The sequence below is a fragment of the Scyliorhinus torazame genome, chromosome 3 (genome assembly GCF_047496885.1).
Source record: "Scyliorhinus torazame isolate Kashiwa2021f chromosome 3, sScyTor2.1, whole genome shotgun sequence".
Taxonomy (NCBI): domain Eukaryota; kingdom Metazoa; phylum Chordata; class Chondrichthyes; order Carcharhiniformes; family Scyliorhinidae; genus Scyliorhinus; species Scyliorhinus torazame.
Genome location: NC_092709.1, coordinates 278,661,362 through 278,684,121, shown reverse-complemented (window position 1 = coordinate 278,684,121; position 22,760 = coordinate 278,661,362). Strand labels below are relative to the sequence as shown.

Here is a 22,760-nt window from a genome sequence, read left to right as displayed (position 1 = left end):
CCTTATGAAGGAGGCAGAGAAGACAGAGGAGGAAGAGGAGACTTAGGCTATGCCAAAGGAGAAGATGACCAAGTAGGAATTAATCCTCCATCATAGTCTACAGATCATAATCCTCTCTCAGTGATGTATCAGAAGAGGTCTGTTTAAAGAGGCAGTGATTCAATAAAGAACTGAGTGCCCCCTTCTCAGATCTTCTGGGCCTCCATGCGAGTACAATAGTCATCCAGAAAATTATTTTAGAGCAGAACCCCCAGGGTCAGAATTGCCATTGCTTCCAAATAGAAACAAAAACTTCATATCACAAAGTGCACTTGTATACTTACAATATTAAAGTAAAAGTGAAGCAAAGTCGCCATAGTCCCAGATGACCATAGGCTGCTTTCCCCTTTGACAGGAGAGAGCTGACTGGTGGTGATTTAACCTGAGAATCACCGCACCTCAGACGAGGGGCAAGGTTCAGAAGGCAGGATCCTCATGAAAAACTTACAATTATATACCTCTTTTCACTACAGTTCCTAACCTGGCTGCCTCTGTACTTATCTTAAACCCATCCTGATTTTGTGCTACATTGCTATCGATGGTCAAGAATGCCTAGGGTACTTGGCTGCATTGTGGTTAACATGAATCTATTTGAAAAAAGGTAGCTCTTGTCCTAGGTCTTAAAAGGGGTGGGTTGAATTGTGTGCATTGGGGAATGTTGCTGGTGTCACCACCGGTTTTAGGAGGTATTACGACTCCGCCGTAACCCCTTCTCAGATCTTCTGGGCCTCCATGCGAGTACAATAGTCATCCAGAAAATTATTTTAGAGCAAAACCCCCAGGGACAGAATACCTGAACTCTGGAGGCAGGCACTGCTGTTGATTTAGGGGGGGATGGTAGTATAGTGCTAGGGTCACTGCACTAGTAATCCAGGTGCCAGGCTAAATTTCTGGGGACATGAATTCAAATCTCATCACGGTAGCGGGTGGAATTTAAATTCAATGAATAAAACCGGGAATAGAAAGAAAGTGTTATGACATCCTGGGCAAATGCGTGGTCAATTCCAGCCCCATTTGTCCTGGATTCACAACACAAGTGAATTAACCAATAATTCTTATAAAAATACCTGAAGCCTTTAGCCCTTAGCTGCCCAAGAATTACAGCCACAGGTTTGTGAGCTGAAACATAATTATTAATTGTTGATAACAAGAATAATGATGTGTTATGCAATAAATACATAAATAAATAGTTAGATAACAAACTAACCTACTACCCCCTTTGTCCCATCCTCTACCCACACACACACACACGACAAAGGACGGGGTGAAAATAATAAGGATGAAGGTCAAAAGATAAGAGCCTTATCGGGGGGGGGAGGAGAGAGACATGATAAATCCAGCTAGTGCCCTTCCCACTGCCTTACTGCCCCGCCCTGTCTAAAATTTTATGTGGGTTGGGGAAGGAGTCAGGAAACAAGCTCACCTTTGGGCATGTTGAGGCCCTTAAGTGGCTAATTCATGGCTACCTAAAGACCTCATCCCAGTCCCACTGGAAGACTCGTTATGCGGGAAACCCAGCAGCTTATGTTTTGTGGGCTGGTCCCTGGCAGGTAGTGGGATGGAATGGTGGGTAGCTCAGTTGCTTCACAGTTCCAGGGTCCGAGGTTCAATTCTCGGCTTGGGTCACTGTTTATGCGGAGTCTGCACGTTCTCCCCGTGTCTGCGTGGGTTCCCTCCGGGTGCTCCGGTTTCCTCCCACAGTCCAAAGATGTGCAGTTTAGATGGATTGGCCATGATAAATTGCCCTTAGTGTCCAAAAAGGTTAAGTTGTTACGGGGATACGGTGGAGGCATGGGCTTGAGTAGGGTGCCCTTTCCAAGGGCCGGTGCAGACTCAATGGGCCGAATGGCCTCCTTCTGCACTGTAGATTCTATGAATCTATGATTCTATGAATGCTCCTTTATAGATCCCCTGGGCTCATTGGAGGTACTCTCTTCACGATTATCCCTCACCACCCCCTCTTAAACTTCTCAACAGCCTCACTATCCACCTCAAATCCTTTGCTGAGACTCCCAACCCCAGACCTATCTGGCATCCTTGGAGTGTTGGGACTGCCTGCAGTCCCAGCAGTGACTACCATTCCCAGCTGGTACTACAGAGTTGTTGGCTAACCGGATTGGCCGGAGCTCTGCCTTTCCTGCAGTTATGTTCCACTCGGCCCCAGTCTGATAATGATTCAGGGTCCAATTGAGACATCATCTCAACTAGGACAAAGTTTTTCACCAATCCCCCACCCTTCCTCAATCCTCGCACCCCCACCACCATCTCCACTAACCCTGAATTTGCGAGACTGCAGTTTGCACACCTTTCTGTGTGCTAATTATCTGAGTTTGATAGCCTATAGTGGGTCAAGGCCCGGATATCATGGCTGGCAGAAGCCTGGCCCAACAACATGGCACGGGTTTCAGGCCCTGGGATTTCACAGGTCATTATGAAATTTTATGTGGCATACTAGATTTTAATAAGAACGTGTAAAAGCCAGTTGATTTTGTTTAATGTATTTTCTGTTACAAATAGTCATGTTACAGTTCTTTACGTCAACAAAGTAATACTAGACATTGCAGAGTTGATGAGCTAGCGAGCAAGCCAGAAGCTACCTCTGGAAACCTAGTTAAGTTGCAAACTCTTGTAAATTGTAACACTACACAGCACTTATGCTTTCTGAACTCACCAGCGTACAAGTGGCATGTAGTGTAGTTAAACAAAAAAAAAGCACAGAATCCAACCACATCAAGGTCTCCAAGAAACAGAGTCTCATAATACTTAGCATTCGCTGCTGAGGAGAAAAGAAAGAGAACATTGCAGTTTTAAAAAACCCAGAAAAGTACAATTTTTATATGCTGTCAGGATAGGACCGCTGTTGTAACAGACAGGGTTTTGGCCATCTGGAGAATTTATACAATAAACTACATCCAAAAAAAAAAAGGAAAAGTAAAAGAAACGCAGTTATGATGGAAATCAGGAACTGGGTTAAAGAACTCAAATGAGGGTAACCCGTCCCCAACAAATTGAGCACATGTTTTCTGCCTCTCGACTCTGGCTTTGAGTGGCCTTACCTGGAGAGATGGGATGCTCAAGACTTTTTTCTTTCTTTCTGACCTGAGGATCTTTGGTGGGCAATAAATGCCCCTAATTCGCAATGGCTGGTAATAACCCAAAGGTGGGTGGGGGTCTCACTAATGATTTAAAGTTGTTGAATTCAATATTGAGTTCAGAAGGTTGTAGACTGTTGAGACAAAAAATGTGGTGCTGTTCCTTGAGCTTGTGTTGAGCTTCATTGGAACACTGAAGCAGGCCGTGGACAGAAAGATCAGAGTGGGAGCAAGGAGAGACAAAATAACAAATGACAGGAATCTCCTGGTCATGTTTGCAGACTGAATGGAGGTGTTCCACAAAGCAGTCACCAGTCTACGTTTGGTCTCCCCAACACAGATGAGACAACATCATTGAAAGAAGTACAGAAAAAAATCAGTTTTACTTAGGAGGACTCTTTTTTAAAAAATATATTTTATTCAAATTTTTCGGTCAAACAAATACAGTACAAAATTTTCCCCTTTTGCAACTTTAAAACAATATAAATAATGATGATGACCGTTTTTTTTAAAAGAATAAATAATATATTAACTAGACGGCAACTGCCAGCAACAAAAATAAAAACTAACCAATATCCAAAATAATAAAGTCACAAAAACCAATATAAATAACTCATATACAAACACCTGTACAAAACCCGAGGGCCCGGATGGGCCCTCCCCTCCCCCCTCCCCCTGGGTTGCTGCTGCTACCTTTCCCATTTCCCTTATCGTTCTGCGAGATAGTCGAGGAACGGTTGCCACCGCCTGGTGAACCCTTGAGCCGAACCTCTTAGTGCGTATTTTATCCGCTCCAATTTTATAAACCCTGCCATGTCGTTTATCCAGGCCTCCACGCCTGGGGGTTTAGCTTCTTTCCACATAAGTAATATCCTTCGCCGGGCTACTAGGGACGCAAAGGCTAAAACATCAGCCTCTCTCGCCTCCTGCACTCCCGGCTCGTCCGCAACCCCAAATATCGCCAACCCCCAGCCTGGCTCGACCCGGACCCCCACCACCCTTGAAAGCACATTCGCCACCCCCACCCAGAACCCATGTAGTACCGGGCATGACCAGAACATGTGGGTGTGGTTCGCTGGGCTTCCCGCGTATCTCCCGCACCTATCCTCCACTCCAAAAAATCTACTTAACCTTGCTCCAGTCATGTGTGACCTATGTAGAGGCTGAGCCTGGCGCATGAGGATGAAGATTTTACCCTACTTAAGGCATCTGCCCACAGCCCCTCCTCAATCTCTTCCCCTAGCTCCTCTTCCCATTTTCCCTTCAGCTCCTCCACCATCGTCTCCCCCTCGTCTCTCATTTCTTTGTATATATCTGACACCCTACCATCCCCCACCCATGCCCCCGAAATCACTCTGTCCTGAATCTCTTGCGCCGGGAGCCGCGGAAATTCCCTCACCTGTTGCCTCTAAAAAGCCCTCTGTTGCATACATCGAAATGCATTCCCCGGTGGCAACCCATATTTTTCTGTCAGTGCTCCCAGACTCGCAAACGTCCCACCTAGGAACAAATCCTTCAATTTCACAACCCCTGCTCTCTGCCAAGCTTTAAATCCCCCACCTATCTTCCCCGGGACGAACCTGTGGTTGTTCCTTATCGGGGACCTCACCGAGGCACCCGTCACTCCCTTATGCCGTCTCCACTGCCCCCAAATTTTCAGCGTTGCCACCACCACTGGACTTGTGTATTTCTTCGGGGAGAACGGTAAAGGCGCCGTCGTTAATTCTTTTAGGCAGGTTCCCCTACAGGACGCCATCTCTAGTCTTTTCCACGCCGCTCCCTCCCCTTCCCCCATCCACTTGCATACCACTGATATGTTGGCGGCCCAATAATAGTCACTTAAACTCGGCAGTGCCAGTCCCCCCCTATCCCTACTACGCTGCAGGAACCCCCTCTTCACTCTTGGGGTCTTCCCAGCCCACACAAAACTCATAATGCTCTTATCCACTTTCTTGAAAAAGGCCTTTGTAATCATCACAGGGAGGCACTGAAACACAAAAAGAAACCTCGGAAGGACCACCATTTTAACCGCCTACACCCTACCCGCCAGTGACAGGGGCACCATGTCCCATCTCCTAAAATCCTCTTCCATCTGCTCCACCAATCTTCCTAAATTAAGCTTATGCAAGGTTCCCCAGTTCCTGGCCATCTGGATCCCTAGGTACCGAAAATCCCTTGTTACTCTCCTCAACGGCAAATCATCTATTCCCCTGCCCTGTTTCCCAGGGTGCATCACAAACAGCTCACTCTTCCCCATATTCAATTTATATCCTGAAAATTCCCCAAACTCCCTGAGTGTCTGCATTATCTCGGGCATCCCCTCCACTGGGTCTGCGACATACAACAACAAATCATCCGCGTATAGTGACACCCGGTGCTCTTCTCCTCCTCTAAGTACTCCCTCCACTTCCTAGAGCCCCTCAGCGCTATGGCCAGTGGCTCAATTGCCAACGCAAACAGTAACGGGGACAGAGGACATCCCTGTCTTGTCCCTCTGTATAGACGGAAGTGGTCAGATCTCTGCCTATTTGTAATCACACTTGCCACTGGGGCCCTGTATAGAAGCTGAACCCATCCAATAAACCCCTCTCCAAATCCAAATCTCCTCAACACTTCCCACAGGTAATCCCACTCGACTCTATCAAATGCTTTCTCTGCATCCATTGCCACCACTATCTCCGCCTCCCCCTCCGGCGGGGGCATCATCATCACACCCAGCAGCCTCCGTATGTTAGTGTTCAATTGTCTCCCCTTAACAAACCCCGTTTGATCCTCGTGAATCACCCCCGGGACACAATCCTCCATCCTCATCGTCATCACCTTGGCCAAAAGCTTGGCATCTACATTCAGGAGGGAAATAGGCCTGTAAGACCCGCACTGCAGCGGGTCTTTGTCCCTTTTCAAGAGCAGCGATATCGTCGCCTCCGACATCGTCGGGGGCAATGTCCCGCTTTCCCTGGCCTCATTAAAGGTTCTCGTCAGAAGCGGGGTCAGCAGGTCCACGTATTTCCTATAAAATTCCACCAGGAACCCATCCGGTCCCGGGGCCTTCCCTGCCTGCATGCTCCCAATCCCTTTTACCACCTCCTCCACCTCAATCTGTGCTCCCAGTCCTGTCCTCTCCTGCTCCTCAACCTTCGGGAATTCCAACTGGTCTAGGAAGTGCATCATTCCCTCCTTCCCTTCTGGGGGCTGAGCCTTATACAGCCTCTCATAAAATGCCTTAAACACCCCGTTCACCCTCTCCGCTCCCCGTTCCATCTCAGCCTCCTCGTCCCTAACCCCTCCAATCTCCCTCGCCACCCCCCTCTTCCTCAGTTGTTGGGCCAGTAACCGGCTCGCCTTCTCTCCGTACTCATACTGCACTCCCTGTGCCTTCCTCCATTGTGCCTCCGCCTTGCCCGTGGTCAACAAATCAAATTCCATGTGCAACCTTCGTCTTTCCCTGTATAGTCCTTCATCCGGAGCCACCGCATACTGCCTATCCACCCTCAATTTCTCTCAACAATCTCTCCCTCTCTTTGCTCTCTTGTTTCCCCTTATGGGCCCTTATGGAAATCAGTTCCCCTCTGACCACCGCCTTCAGTGCTTCCCAGACCACTCCCACCTGAACCTCTCCGTCGTCATTAATCTCCAGATACCTTTTGATACATCTCCTTACCCTTACACACACACCCTCGTCCGCCAACAATCCCATATCTAATCTCCACAGTGGGTGCTGTTCCTTTTCCTCTCCTACTTCCAGATCTACCCAATGTGGGGCATGGTCCGAAATGGCTATAGCCGAGTACTCCGTCCCGGCCACCTTCGGGATCAGCGCCCTTCTCAGGACAAAGAAGTCTATCCGAGAATACACCTTGTGGACTTGGGAGAAGAAGGAGAACTCTTTACTCCTAGGCCTAGTAAATCTCCAGGGATCCACTCCTCCCATCTGCTCCATGAAGTCCTTAAGCACCTTGGCCGCTGCCGGCATCCTCCCGGTCCTAGACCTGGACCGGTCCAGCCCTGGATCCAGCACCGTGTTGAAGTCTCCCCCCATTACCAACTTTCCCGCCTCCAGGTCCGGGATACGCCCCAGCATACGCTTCATGAAGTTGGCATCATCCCAGTTCGGGGCATATACGTTCACCAGAATCACCGCCTCACCTTGCAATCTGCCACTCACCATCACGTATCTACCCCCACTGTCCGCCACTATGGTCCACGCCTCAAACAATACCCGTTTCCCCACCAGTATTGCCACCCCTCTATTTTTCGCATCCAAGCCCAAGTGAAATACCTGTCCCACCCATCCTTTTCGTAATCTGACCTGATCTGCCAGTTTCAGATGTGTCTCCTGCAGCATGACCACATCTGCCTTTAATTTCTTTAGGTGCGCAAGTACCCTTGCCCTCATAATCGGCCCATTCAGCCCTCTCACGTTCCACGTGATCAACCGGGTTGGGGGGCTCTTTACCCCCCCCCCACCCGTCGACTAGCCATCCCCTTTTTTAGACCAGCTCCTCACCCGGTTCCCACGCACCCACTTGTCCCCCCAACGGTGTCCTCCCGTCCCGACCATCCCATCCCGTAGCAGCTCCCCCTTCCCCTTAACAGCAGCAACCCAGTTAACCCCCCGCCCCCCCCCCCGCTAGATTACCCTCTAGCGTGATTGCTCCCCCCATGTTGCTTCCAGAAGTCAGCAAAATCTGGCTGACCTCGGCTTCCCCCGTTTATCCTCAGCCTCCCATTGTGTAAGACCCCCTCCTTCCTGCGCCCCCTTTTCCCGCCACAATTACCATAGCGTGGGAGCAAAGCCCGCGTTTCCCACTCGGCCCCGCCCCTAATGGCACAGCTCCCTCTCTCCTTCCCCCTCTCCTTCCCCACCGGCGCCCACAGTTCACCATACCCGCCCCCCCCCAATCGAGGGGAAAGAGAAAATTTTCCCCCCCTTCCGATTCCCAATCCCATGCAATCACACCACTACTTTATTACAAAAGTTCTTTCTCTCTCCAGTCTAGTCCAGCTTCTCCTCTTCAATGAATGTCCACGCCTCTTCTGCCGTCTCGAAGTAGTGGTGTTTCCCTTGATGTGTAACCCACAGTCTCGCCGACTGCAGCATACCAAATTTAACTTTCTTTCTATGGAGCACCGCCTTGGCCCGATTGAAACTCGCCCTCCTTCTCGCCACCTCCGCACTCCAATCCTGGTACACGCGGATCACCGTGTTCTCCCACCTGCAGCTCCGTGTCTTTTTCGCCCATCTCAGGACCATCTCCCTGTCTTTATAGCGGTGAAACCTCACCACTATAGCTCGAGGTATTTCTCCCGCCTTCGGTCTTCTCGCAAGGACTCGATGTGCTCCCTCCACTTCCAAGGGGCCCGTCGGGGCCTCCGGTCCCATTAAGGAATGAAGCATCGTGCTCACATATGCCCCGACGTCCGCTCCCTCTGCACCTTCGGGAAGACCCAAACTCTTAGCTTCTTCCTCCTCGAGCTATTTTCCAGGGCTTCCAGCCTCTCCATACACCTCTTATGCAATGCCTCGTGTGTCTCTGCCTTCACCACCAGGCCCTGTATTTCATCCTCATTTTCGGCAGCCTTTGCCTTCACGCCACGAAGCTCCAATTCTTGGGTCTTCTGCGCCTCCTTTAGCCCCTCAATCACCTGCAGCATCGGGGCCAGCACCTCCTTCTTTAGCTCCTCAACACATCTCCGAAGGAACTCTTGCTGTTCCAGACCCCATACCAAGCGGCCTCCCTCCGCCGCCATCTTGCTTCGTGCTTCCCTTCCTTGCCGCTGCTCCAGAGGATCCTCTGCAATCCGGCCACTATTATCTCCTTTCTCCATGTACATCGGGGGGATTCCCTTCTGTTTCACCGCACAATGGGTTTAGCCGTCAAAAATTGCCGTTGGGGCTCCCAATAAGAGCCCAAAAGTCCGTTCAAATGGGAGGTGCCGAAACGTGCGACCTAGCTGGTCATCGCCGCACCCGGAAGTCGGCAGTCCATCTTAGGAGGACTCTTTATGGCCTTGGATGAGAGAGGAGAAGGCAAAAGGACAGGTGTTGCATCTCCTGTGCTTGTACAGAAAGGTGCCGGAGGAAAGGCAGTGTTAGAAGTGGACCAGGATGTTGGACAGGAAGCATTTTTCTTGGCATCACATACTCTGGATCTATTGAAAATGGTGAAGGACGATCCATTGAATATGGAGGCTGGTCGGGTGGAAGGAGAAGGGGAACCCTACCATGGAAGGGCTGTCAACAGAAGTGCATAAAATGGATTGGACTCGGTGAGGGCCTCCTCAACCAAGTTGTGTGGGAAGTCTCATTTGAGGGAAAAGCAAGACATATCAGAAGTGCAAGACGGATTGGAGAAACTGGGAGAATGAAGCAGGGTGTGAGGATGTGTAGTCAGGTAGCTGTGGGAATTCATAGTTTAAAAAAAATTATTTCATGGAAACTGGACGTCACCAAACCATTTATTGCCCCTAGTTGCCCTGAACAGGCTATAAGGGCAGTTAAGCATCAACCATATTGCTGTGGATTTGGAGCCACATGTAACCCAGACAGGGTAAGGGTTTGTCGTGAATAATAGCCTAGACCCAGAAATGGAGAGAAGAGGAGTTGAGGAAGGATAGCAAAGGGAAGAATCAGAGATAGGCCAGTTGAAAATGAGGGAGTGGTGGAAATTGGAAACTAAATCAATGAAATCTTCCAGTGCATGGTGAGAGCTAGAGGTGGCACCAATACAGTCACCAATGAACAAGTAAAAGAGGTGAAGTAAGGGACCTGAGTAAGACTGCAATAATGAGTGTTCCACATATCCCACCAAAAGGTAGGCACAGCTAGAACCCCAAACAACACCATTTATTTGGAGGAAGTGAGTGGAGTTCAAGAAGAAGGGTGACGCTCGTGGGGGATGGGGGTATTGAGCAGTTCGATGTCCACAGTGAAGAGGAAATTATTATGCAGGGTTTGGGGATGCCACTATCCCACCAAAGGTCATTCCCATCCCACCTCCAAGCTCGCCACCAGTGAGAGCACAGTATCCTGACCACTAGGTACAAAGAGATCTCACTTCCCCAATCCTGACCCAAATAAATGCATTGGAGTTTATTACCTATAATTTATTACCTAAAATAGTTACGCAATCCTGAACAGTTGGATGATCAGCCATGATGGTGATGATTGGCAGAGCAGGCTCGAAGAGCCAAAAAGCCTCCTCCTGCACCTATCTTCTATGTATCTATGTATAATCGGTTGGCTCTTGACAGGACTTGTGGGGTCCAGAGGCAGCTTAAAGGGCAAGAGCAAGGGCAAAGAATCCTGGTTCTGAGCCAAGGTTATTCTTAAGAGGACAAGAGTATCTCAAATATCAAACTAGCTGCTCGAACAAAAGGCTTGCCTGAGACAAAGAACTCAGTAGGTATATGCTGGGGATAAAATGGAAGGAGAATGGAAAGCCTTCTTGCCCCAGGTAGGTACCTCAGAGTCACCGTTATCACTTGAAAGGGCCTTTGCTAATCTTTGCTAAAGCGTCCCAAGGACGCAGCAATGATACAGTTAGATAGGAAGGAAATTCATGGGAATGTGGGTCTGGTACCAATTACATGTGACCACAAGAGAATTATCGAGCGGTGGTCCTCATGAGGATAAGGAAGGGAAATCTTGGGCACGTATAGAGGCAACGTTATCAGATGGAATCGTGGAAGAGAAGTTCCCCAGGAAGACTTTGTAGCCAATTATTTATCAGAAACTACTCAGAAGTGGTGGGGTATCAGTAAATTTTAGAAATTGCAAACAAGAGGACACATTTTATCCCAATCATGTCTCTGTGGGTTCTTGATTTTCAACTGAAGCTATCAAGCCTAATCCTTATTGTGGCAAGAAAGGGTTCTGACTGCAATATAAAAGCACCAGCTAAAAAGCACTTGCCAAAAAAGTTTTAAATTAACATTTCATTGATTGAAAAGAACTGACAGCTATTGTGGGCTATTTTCAATCTTTAAAATCACACTGAACTCCTTTTGTGGAGCTTCCCAACTTAATAATGGTGCAAACAGGCAGCAGTATCAGGCTCCCATTTGCATCATTCTGCATAGCATAAAAGTGACAGCAACATATTTGTCTCACGTTTTTCTTCTGTCCTTCTTTCTTCTCTACTTTTCGTCTCCTCCATTCTTTAATTTTACTCATTATTCTCGGTCTTATCCTTATTCTCCTACATTCCCTCGTTCCCTTGCGAGCATTTTTTTGTGTTAAAACATAAGAAAAAAGAATGCAATGGACTTCCACCTTTACACAGAATGCATGATCTCCGATGAAATTTACATAATTTTAATAAGGGTCTGTCAATGATAGTACGAGCGCTATGAAATCCCAACTCAGTATCTTAATGATAAAAATGTATATCCATAATTAGTATCTTCATGATAAAAATGTATATCCATAATTAGTATCTTCATGAGAAAAATGTATATCCATAATTAGTATCTTCATGAGAAAAATGTATATCCATAATTTAAGTTTAAAACAGAAGATAACTAAAAAAAAATAAGTGTGTGTTACATGTCACCTCTCGTGATACAGCATTGTTAATTCAAAAGGCTTAAATGTTCCAATTTCAGTACTACGTGCAGACTAGCATTCGAGGCTCTTGTACAATAGTTTTGCAATGGCACTGATTAAATCAAGAACAAGTGTCCTACAGTTTACAAGCTTTTAAATTCTTTGCTTGGAGTCTTCCATCAGCTATTTTTAAAAGTAACTGGTCTTCGTATTTGTTGTTTTCAACTTTGGTGTTGTTCTGGACTATGGTCCTTGGCTCTTCACCAAAGTTGCTCAATAAAGCAAAAACTTTGAGTTGGTAACAATTTGGCTTATGTCAGGATAATGCTGGGATTAATGTCTTAAAGTCAATTCCTTTTAAGTATTATCTACTTATCCAGGGTTTGCATGTACCAAGATGAATTACAGAAAGAATTTCCTGTTGCACAATTTCTTGTACTTGCATAAATACGATGGAAAATTTCCCAAAATACAAACTATTTCATACTACTTTTTAATTTGTTGGACTCTAAACATAGCAAAAGCAATGCTTCACGCAGAACTTGATTAAGTTGAAGATGTGGTAGCATGACTTATCTAGACAAAAAAAAGTATCAATTTCTAAGAACACACAAACAAAGTGATTCAGTCAACAGAAGTGAGTACAAAGGTTAATGTAGAATATGAGATTCTATTTCATTTTGTATTCACTTATCAGCAGCATTGATTTAAAGTCTATTTGCCTAAGTGCATTGGGTTTGCGTGCAAGTGGACGTGACTGTAATTTAATTTGCTTGCTTAGGGCAATATCTGTCATGGGGCTGAAACTTAGTCGGTTGGAAGCAAGAATTCATCAGATACAAAAGATGGTTCCGCAGAATGCTCAGACTTAGCAAGGTGACTTTTTGTTATATTCCCCCACCCACCCTCATTCATGGTGCAAAAAGGTTAGAGGCTAGAAAAGCAAGAGGGATCATCTATCTGATGATAAGCTTTTTCTTGTATATTTTTGAGTGTTAGCAGAGTGCTAGAAAAACATTGCTGGAAAAGAGGGCAGTAAATACGTTTTCAACTGAATAGGGCTTAATGTAAGGAGAGTTAAACGTTTTTGAGGAGAAAATAAATGTTTGGAGACAGTGTTTGCAATGGAGCAATGGGAGATCCATCTGGAGCCGGAGCAAAGGATGGCACCAAGAATATTGATGGATGCAGAAGCATTACAGATGAAGCCATCAATGGGCATGAAGCTACAGAAAAGGATTTTCAGATAGATTTCTGCTGCACCCAAAACTACGCAATTGCTATAGCGTCCATTGTAGATACCTGGGCTCAGCTACAATTCAAATAAAAACATACATTATTGAAATATATTATCAGGTGGAGACAGTGGTGTCGGGTAATGTCACTGGAATAGTAATCCAGCAGCCCAGGCTAATGCTCTGGAGACCTGGGTTCAAATCACATCACGGCAGATGGTGGAATTTAAACTCAATTAATGCATCTGGAATTGAAAGACAGTCTCAGTAATGGCAACCATCATGAAGCCATCATTGATTGTTGTAAAGACCTATTTGGTTCACTAATGCCCTTTTAGGGAAGAAATTCTGCTGGTCTAAGTTGTATGTTACTCCAGATCCACAGTAATGCTCCCTGAATTGGCTTAGCAAGTCCTTCAGTTCAAGGCCAATTGGGGATAGGCAAGAGATGCTGGTCTCCTCAGTGATCACATGAAAGAATATGTTTTAAAAAATAGAACATTTCTCTCTCAACGTCAAAGAAAATAAAGTCTGCCAGAGTGTCCAAATATACATTTCAGAAGTCCCATCAATATTGCAATAAACCCACAAAAGTGTATTTTTCCAAGTCGCCGTGGTTGCCTAGAGTCAAAAGGAAGTTGCACTTAGAAATCTCAAATTTTAGGGCAGCACGGTGGCGCAGTGGTTAGCACTGCTGCCTCATGGCGCTGAGGACCCGGGTTCAATCCCGGCACTGGGTCACTGTCCGTCTGGAGTTTTCACATTCTCCCCGTGTCTGCGTGGGTTTCACCCCCACAACCCAAAGATGTGCAGGGCAGGTGAATTAGCCATGCTAAATTGCCCCTTAATTGGAAAAAAATATTTGGGTACTCTAAATGTAATAAATAAACAAATAAAATCAATCTCAAATTTTCTTAACCTTGATACAAATATACATTGGCCCATAACTTCCTCACAGGGTCACCCTGTCTCATCTGCGGACCACTTTAAACAGAGTTAAGTGTTGTTAGTTTCTAGCTGACCGCTTGAAAATCACTCAACTGTGAAGGGAGATTATTGGAAAGCACTTAATTCTGTTTGAAGTGGTCCATGAGCTGTCAATCAAAGCTTCATCTTTCAAACCACTGGTTAGTTTCTCAGCTGACCACTTCTAAGGGAGATGAATGGAACAATGCTGACAGTTGGGTGTGTGGGGAAGGTGGCAATCACAGACCAGTAAAATGAATATCAAAAAGAAAAATGAATGACTGCCTGACAGATCAAAGACCTGAGGGCGTTTAAACCTAGCTGACTGGTTTTCTCTTTCCAAGTATTGGCAGGTGCTGCTTCCGGTGTCTGACCCAGCACATATATTGCCCAGGTGAGTGTAAAAGCAGTGATTTGTTTCACTGCCTCCGTCCCAGCTTCCAGACAGGGGTCTTTCAATTCAAGGGTCTCTGTTGAGAGTTCAAAATGGCAGCCAGATAGCGGGATTCCCTGGGGAATCCCTCCCAATCCTCACCATTCGTGAGCGCGCAATTCAGCTCCGGCGGGAGAGCATAGTCTCCCAAATGGAGAATCCTGGCCACTATAAGTAGGAAGAATTCCAACCCTCAAATGCTGCAGATTTAAACTAGCAACACATTAGAAATACATAGCAGCTTTGTCAGGAGATGGAGAGTAAACAGATTAATGATAGATATTAGAAGACATTGTTTCCACTCGTAAAACGATCGAGAACGGAGGGTACAGATTTAAAGTGATTTGCAAAAGAAGCAAATGTGATGTGAGAAAACACATTTTGCACACAGTGAGTGGTTGTGGTCTGGAACACACTGCTGGAAGTGTGGTGGAGGCAGATTCAATTGAGGAATTTAAGAGGGCATTAGAAGATTATGTTAATAGAAACAATGTGCAGGTAAACAGGAAAAGACAGGGAAACTGCGCAAAGCCATAGTGCTCATTTGGAGAGCCGGTGCAGACACAACGGGCCAATTGGCCTCCTTCTGCACCATAGCAATTCTGTGATTGGAGGTGCAGACCCTGATTTTTCTGCTCATGATGCTGATGAACCTGCTGTGTATTTCCATTGAACAGTTTTGTTTTGTTTTTCAAATAACAAAATGCTCGGTAACCTGAGTTACTGAAAGGGGATAAATGCCAACAGGTAAAGCTGGTGGTTGGATTCTCCGCACCCTGACGCCGAACGTTCCTGGTGTAAAAGACCACGGGCAGGATTCTCCGACCCCGCGCTGGGTCAGAGAATCGCCAGGGTGCGGCGTGAACCCCGCCCCGCTGCCGAATTCTACGGTGCCGGTTTTCGGGCGGGGATCGCGCTGGCCAGGGGCTATTGGCAGCGCCCCCCCCCGACAATTCTCCGGGCCGCGATGGGCCGAGCGGCCGCCCGTTTTCGGCCAGTCCCACTGGCGTCGATTAGACATGGTCCATACAGGCGGGACCTGGCTTGGAGGGCGGCTAGCGGAGTCCTCGGGGGGGGGGGGGGGGGGAGAGAAGGAGGCCTGGCCCGCGATCGGGGCCCACCGCTCTGCGGGCGGGCCTGTGCCGAGGGGGCACTCTTTCCCTCCGCGCCGGCCTGTGTAAGGCTCTGCCATGGCAGGTGCAGAGAAGAAACCCCCTGCGCATGCGCAGGAAACATGCCAGTGGTTCTGCGCATGCGCCAGAACACACTGGCGGTCCTGCACATGTGCCAACTCGCGTGGCCGGCGGAGGCCCTTCGGCGCCAGTTGGTGCGGCGCCAACCATCCAGCGCCGGCCTAGCCCCTGGAAGTGCGGAGGATTCTGCAACTTCCGGGCGGCCCGACGCCGGAGAGGTTCACGCCGCTCTTTGGTGCCGGTACAGGCAGCCCCGCCGATTCCGGGAGAATCCCGGCCCACAGTTTTCACGATGGCGTGGGGATATAGTCCCAAAAACGGAGAATCCAGCCCCTGATTGTACATAAACACTTGGTTATGACTATACAAGCTGATAGTATCCACCTTCCGTTTGACAGGAAAGTCGAAAGCTTCATTTACTTTTTCAACAACAAAAAAAGTTATACTTTAAAATATCCAATAATTAGAGATATTAATCATGCGTGATTAAGTAAGCATAAGTGATTTAGTGCAGTTTCCCTTTACTTTTGTGCCTAACTGATGTTGTCCTCATAATAAGTGAAAGGTATGACAATGCACTCAGTGGCTGATGCCGAGGTCATTGCTTTCCATTGACAGCCTGTTTCCCAATCCCCACCATAAGCTTGTTTTTAAACAACTTTTCAGTCACATTATTCCAAAATTATTTAATGACACTGTGAGATTGTTTCCTTAAAGGGGTCATATCTTGATAGGTTCTATTAAAAAAATAAATGCTTTTGAACAGAAAATAGCACTTACTTCCAACATGGATTGTTATTTGATTTTTCAGCCTTCCATTGTGTTTCTCATGACAGCTGTATGTTCCGCTATGTATTGAATCTAGGTTTCTGAGGGTGAGGTTGGTGCCGTGAAAAGGTTGGTCTTCATTGTGGTCTATCGCATGCCCATTAAATCTCCAGATCACTGAAGCATGACTGTCAGATGTCTCACACTGCAGGGTTACATTGCTGCCAATTCTTTTGTAGTATTTCCTTCCTTCTGAAATCAGAGAAAATATTTGTGATGTTACAGCGGATGCCGAAGTGGGGTATTTAACCCATACTGCCCTTATTTTCTCCCCTGAAGGTACAGACTTACACTGAAAGTTGCTTCTACCACCTTACTAATACCTCATCCAGGTGCCCATTTTTGATGTCTGAGCCTAGAGGAAGAGTGTTGGTGAGCTAATTATCCCATAGGAGGCAGGATTCACCAGCAGTAACCTGGGGTAGGATCTCAATCAGATTTTTGCACCTGTTAGCGCGAAGGCCATTGAACATCCTTCCCCCCCCCCCCCCCCCCAGGTCCCCCATTCCACCCTCTTGTTTTCACTATGATTAGCTATTTTAACTAAAACTGGACATTGAACCTGGTCTCTGTGGCATGAGTATAGCAACAATCAATTTATCAGCCCACTGAATGGAATTCCCTTAATCACCATAATTAATATTGTCTGTGGAGTGTACAAAATGCCTCATTGAGTCATGGAATATAATTCTGATAGAATTCTATCTGTGAAGACCGTTCTTTAACATTCCCCCCAAAATTCAATGGAACAATAAAATGGAAGCTGAAAAATGTTTGATTACAAATACCGTGACATTCTTCGGAGATGTTTGAGGGTGAAAAATAGGGATCGATTTAACGGAACAATTTCTAAGTGTCATTTTGGGCTTGAATGGTGACATGTTTCGCAATGGCTGCATAGGCTAGATTGTGACCCGTATTTAACGGCACTTAGATCCACGCCTCAGCGTCTTGCCGCTAAGGGGGAGCTACTTTTAAACGCTCCCTCACCGCTCACTCCAAGTCAACACAGAAGCTTGGCAGCACGTAGACCTGCTCTTCCCTTTGGGGATGCCGACTTGGCCAAGCTTCTCAAAAGCCATCGATGAGAGACAAGACATTCTGTTCCCTCGAGGCGGTCAGAAGATCAGTAACACTGTCACCAATACCGCCTGGGAGGCAGTGGCAGCAGCTTTGAATTCGGACAGCATGACCAGGAGGACCAGTGTCCCATGTCAGAAGACCAATGACCTCCACGGAGCTGCAAGGGTAGATTGTCACCTCTCCCTGGCATCAATTCCGCTTGCCACCCCTCAAATTCACAACGACCCCACCCCCCACCCGATAAATCACTGCTGCTACCTCACACCCTCCCCACATCTGATCTTCATGATTGTGCCTCCGCATCCCCTGGCACCCACCAGCACAACCCCTTCTTGTCCAGTTGCAGTGCCCACGCATACAACCTGCTATAGACCACCCTGATCCACATGACTCAAAATGCCCTCTCTTTGTCCCTGCAAGGGATGAAAGCCCATAAGCAGGAAAAGGCAAGATAGGAGCAGGGCCCCTTCCATCAGCGCAGAGACACACACCTAGGTGGGCGACATTTGTGGCCAGGCTTTGGGGCACAATCTGGTCTCAGCACCACACAGTTGCTGATGCCTATCAAGTGGAGAGAGAAATATTCATGGGAGTCAGCAGTCGGAGGTCTGTTGGATCCCAGGATTCTGCGGAATCCCAGTCAGATACCGAGCCTCTGGACAAGGTTATCCCTGAGCTGATGCAGATGCTAGGACACGGCTGTGAGATTCAGGAGGGGATGTCAGCAACTGCATGGCCGATTGGAGGAGTCCCAAAGACTACGGGCGCTGGAGATGATGCCGACTATGTGCGGCACTGAGTCCCACACAGAGGGTGGCATCCGCAGTGGAAAGCCTGCAGCACGAGTTCAGCTTTTTGAGTTGTGGTGTTCAAGGCATGGCTCAGCCAAGGGCCTCGACATCATGTGGACATTACCGGTGTGCGGCAGAGCATGGTGCAATCACTGAGGAGCATTACTGAGGGCGTCAACACCATGGTGCAGATAACAGGAAGATGCCAGGACTGGCAGAGCTAGATGACACAGGGGCCTCAGGAGCTCACTCCAGCTGGTCCTCCATCCGATGGAGACCCCAAGGGCCTACAGGCACCATCAACGCGAATGAAGCGCGGAGGCCTTCGCGAGGCCTGCCACCAAGGAGACAAAGGCGGTCTCAGTTCTTCAGAACCCCCTCGCTCACCTCCCCCCTCCTGACACCGGCACATCTCCAGGGCAGCGGGCAAAACAGTGTATCACGGGGAAGTCTGTGACACTGGTTAGTCAGCCGGATATCCTCCAGCAGATGTCCACCAAGGGCATCAAAGGCCACAGGACGTGGAAAGCAGCCGGCTGCCTCCACCTCTGATGTGTATCCTGAGGACACAATTATACATGGCACTAGCCCAAAAAAGATCAAGAAGAGAGAATCACTGAGTGGGCACTGGGGTTTCACTAGCTGTAGCTAGGGGAATGGAAGTGACAAATGTTCACTATTAAAACATGTTACACCTGATATGTGAAGCCTGTCCGGTTAATCTTCACAGTGAGCCTGCCTGCACCCCCACCCCCTGTTGCCCTCCACTCTCTCCCCCCCGCTCTTCCCCCCCCCTCCCCCGGGTGGTCTAAGATCAAATACCCCCCGGTGCAGACCCCGTTCAGAGGATAGGTGGGAGCGCACTGTTAGAAGACAGACAAGAGTCAGACTTTGGCAGAAACTGAAGAGCATCAGAGCTTTTCTCACAACGAGCGATCATCAATCTCCTGCCTTGTATATTGACCCGCTGACAGTGCTGCCACAGGGCCATCACCCTGGGATAATGTTACACAGACCCTGGGTTGAATGTGGTAGTCGAGGGGATGAGGAAAGAGGGGATTGGGGGTTGGGCGGCGTGCGAGCTGACGGACAAAGCCTCATCCTATGAGAAGTGGACAAGGATGAAGGCCTCCCTGGTCCTTCGGGCATTCTGGACCCCTTCCCGCCACCTGTCCTCCATCCTCCGGATTCTCCTGCATCTCCTCCCGTGGCGCACCCACCATCCCCTCCTGGTCTTGCTCCTCCTCCTCAGATGAGGCTGCATGTCCCTCCTCCCCTTAAGGCACGCTACTGTGCCAGGTTACAGAGGACACAGCAGACCACCACAAAGCGGGAGGCCCTCTGAGGGTTGTACTGTAGTGCACCACCAGAGTATTCCAGACATCAGAACCGCATTCTGAGCAGTCTGATGCACTGCTCTATTACTGCACAGGTGGCAACATTGGTCTCGTTATACAAGGTCTCCATCTTGGTCCCCAGCCTCAGCACTGGCATCATCAGCCAGGACCTCAGCAGGTAGCCTTCAACTCCCAAGACGCAACCCATCACCCTGGGGCATCCTCAAAGACACCGGGGATCTCAGAGTGTCCCAGGATGTGCTGTCATGCATCCTCCCTGGGAAGTGCGCACCCAGACATGAGCCAGAGGTTGTGATCACACGACTTGAATATTCAGGGAGTAGAACCTTTTTCTGGTAATAAAGGGAATCCCCTGATGGCCTGGTGCGCGCAAGGAAATATGTTTGCCATCAATTACCCCCGGACCATCTGGGCAACTTGGTGGGCTTGGTCTAGCTCAAGTTGATACAGTCTGCTACCCGGGCATACAGGGCATCCATGACCTGACAGATGCACTTGTGGGCTGGAGCTTGTGTCATGCCGCACAAGTTCCCGCTTGAGCCTTGGGATGATCCAGTTGCATTAAAGTTCAAGCCTGCTGTGAATTGCAAGGTCACTGGGCGCGAGTGTCCTCCTCCATGGGGTGCTAAGTCTGCAAGGACATTGCATAGGTGCCGCACTGTCTCTTTGATGAGACAGAGTCTCCTGCAGCACATGCTGTCCGTCATCTCTTCAAAAGATAAACGATGCCTGTACACCTTGGGCTGTTGCTGCCATCCCCCACTGGGTTCCTCCTCTGCCTAATGGGCAGCCGTGACGTCAGGGTGTGCAGCGGCCCCCTGCACATGAGATGCCACCTCTAGCCTGCACAATGCTGCTGCTGCCTTTCCGGCATCTGGCTGCGTGGGCTGCCACCAGCACCATGAGAACAGCCACTGTGGGACCGACATAATCAGCCATATTGTTACATCTGTAAGGAATTGGAGAAGGAGAGAGACCGACAATCAGTTAAGGTTTCTACTCCGGGACCCTCAAATCCCCCCAAGCCGTCCCCACCCTTACGTGTCCTGCCTTCTTTCAGAGTACCATCCAGCGAGCCAGTTGTGCTGGAGAACCTCGCTCTGCATACTCACAATTACCACAGCAGCCACCCCTAGACCCATATAGGAAACATTAGGGAGATCGTGCCCTCCCCTGATCCACACACTTGCCCTGTGGTAGCAAGGATAGCCCTAATGCTGAAGCTCAGCGCTCGAGTGTTTGATTGTTGGATGCTGCCTCTATGGTGCTGACAGTTCTAGAGTTCAGGCAAATTTCAAAATTTGATTGAAATACGATGCAGTAATCCTCACCTGAGACATGGCACATGTACCCACGAGAAGCCACTGGAGACGTGAAATGCTCTCACAACCAACAAAGCTTATTCCTTATTAGCAATAGCCTTCAGCTGTGCAGCTGGAGGCTGCTCACAGTGGAAGGCAGTTAACGTGACCGTCAGCTTTTAACCAGGAAAAGGGCTCTTTCCTGGACATTTTTGGTAGGACAGAAAGGCAGCAGCTGTAGTTTCCCCTGTTACGGGTATCCACAATGTTTAAAGATGGATTGAAGGCTTCACGGGCAAACCCGCCCTCACCCCAATCACTGGGGCAGCAGCTTCAGTGTCCTTGAGCTGCACACCGAAAAATGGAAATGACTATTCACCCCCTCAGTTCCCCCTCAGCAGCCATTGCCTCAGCCTCATATTTTTAAAAAGGAGTACTAAACGACGCCTGCGTGATCTCTCGCTCGGGAGCCGGATAATTCCCCGGAGGCCGTTACATTCAAATTCAGTCTCGCAAGTAAGATTTAAATTAATGCAAATTGGAGTTAATGACATGCTTGCCATGTTTGGGTGAGATCCGTAACTCGCCATCGGGAGTGGGCCGGTTAGATAGCAAACTGATTTGCGCCTGGTGCAAATCTTGATTTTGTACTTTCCTGCTATTTAAACGGCATTCCCTGATCGTGCCGGGTGCAACGCAGTGGTTAAATTGTGCCCAATGTTTTGATTTCCATTTAAGTATTGATCTTACATTCACTCTAATCCTTTATTTTCTTTTTAATTTCTCTGGTTTTACTTCATTCTTTATGTTATTCTTTTATCCATTCACTTGACTCTATCTTTTGTTTTTTTTCTCTTCTCCTTCCCAACTAGCTTCCACACTGCAGGGTTACATTGGGATTTCATTAAGAAGCCGCTTTGAAATGTAATCCAACACCACAATGGCAAATAGCAGAAGCTTATTGAGTTTGGACAATCAGTAATAGAGATTAAAGGGTTACTTTCAGAATAGCACATGGAATGTAGGAGATTCAGAAGATATGATTGAGGCTCTTGAGTGAAAAATTGTCTGAAAAAGCAGGCGGTTTGATTAAATCTTACTATGCTTACTGTCAGAGGAGGAAAAAAATGTCAAGAGCGTCATTAAAGGCTAGTTTCCCATTTTTGAATGAGATCATGAAAAGAACAGGTGGTGATTGCGATACCTACTGTTCTTAAGGGCTGCATTAAAGATATGAACAGGTAAGTTTGTAAGCCTCCATCACATAACATCTGGACTGGAAATGTAGAGTATTTAGAAATAAAATTAATTTCTAAACTCTCTCTCATATTCCCATATTTCACAGCAGGGATTATTACATATCAGGAATGTCTCCCGATGATTGAAGCTTGTGATGAAAGGTGCTATTATTACAGGAGCACATCGGCTAGCTAAACTTCCACTATCTTAGGCACCTTGTCTCAAGGCTGCGCCAAGAACTAATACAACACAGACTCCACCAAGAATGTAGGCATTTTCAGGAACAGCTAAAGGTCATTAGGCCCATCAAGTCCCTTCCCATTTTCATACGCCACCTATCCATAAACTCACCATATCCTGGAATAACTTCAGAAATGGATTTTAATTGTATCCCCTGCCCATTTATATCACGCAGTTTAGTCTCCTAAACTGACGATTTCATTAGGCTTTGAGAAAAAACTCTGCTGGACTTCCCTTTGCGTACGTGCATGTATTTTGGTAATTGATATCAATCGCCACAATGAACAACCAGCATAGTCAATTCACAATCTTTTCAGATCACCCAGAAGTGTCCATATTGGAATGTTGAATGCTAGAGGCACTTATTGTCTGTAACGTTGTACTGTGCATTATATATGGGCTGGTTCAGCACAC

The 22,760-nt window shown here is 47.8% G+C and overlaps 1 protein-coding gene across 4 annotated transcripts in view; it reads right to left on the bottom strand.

Moving 5' to 3' along the window:
- The window catches only part of cntfr (ciliary neurotrophic factor receptor), a 504,785-nt gene that overhangs the window by 261,644 nt on the left and 220,381 nt on the right, over positions 1 to 22,760 (bottom strand). For 2 of the 4 annotated variants that reach the window (XM_072497289.1, XM_072497287.1), the window contains one exon: positions 16,287 to 16,526. In XM_072497289.1, the coding sequence (XP_072353390.1) occupies positions 16,287 to 16,526 (240 nt within the window). The remainder of the gene's footprint in view (positions 1 to 16,286; positions 16,527 to 22,760) is intronic. The other 2 variants (XM_072497290.1, XM_072497288.1) reach the window with 1 other exon arrangement.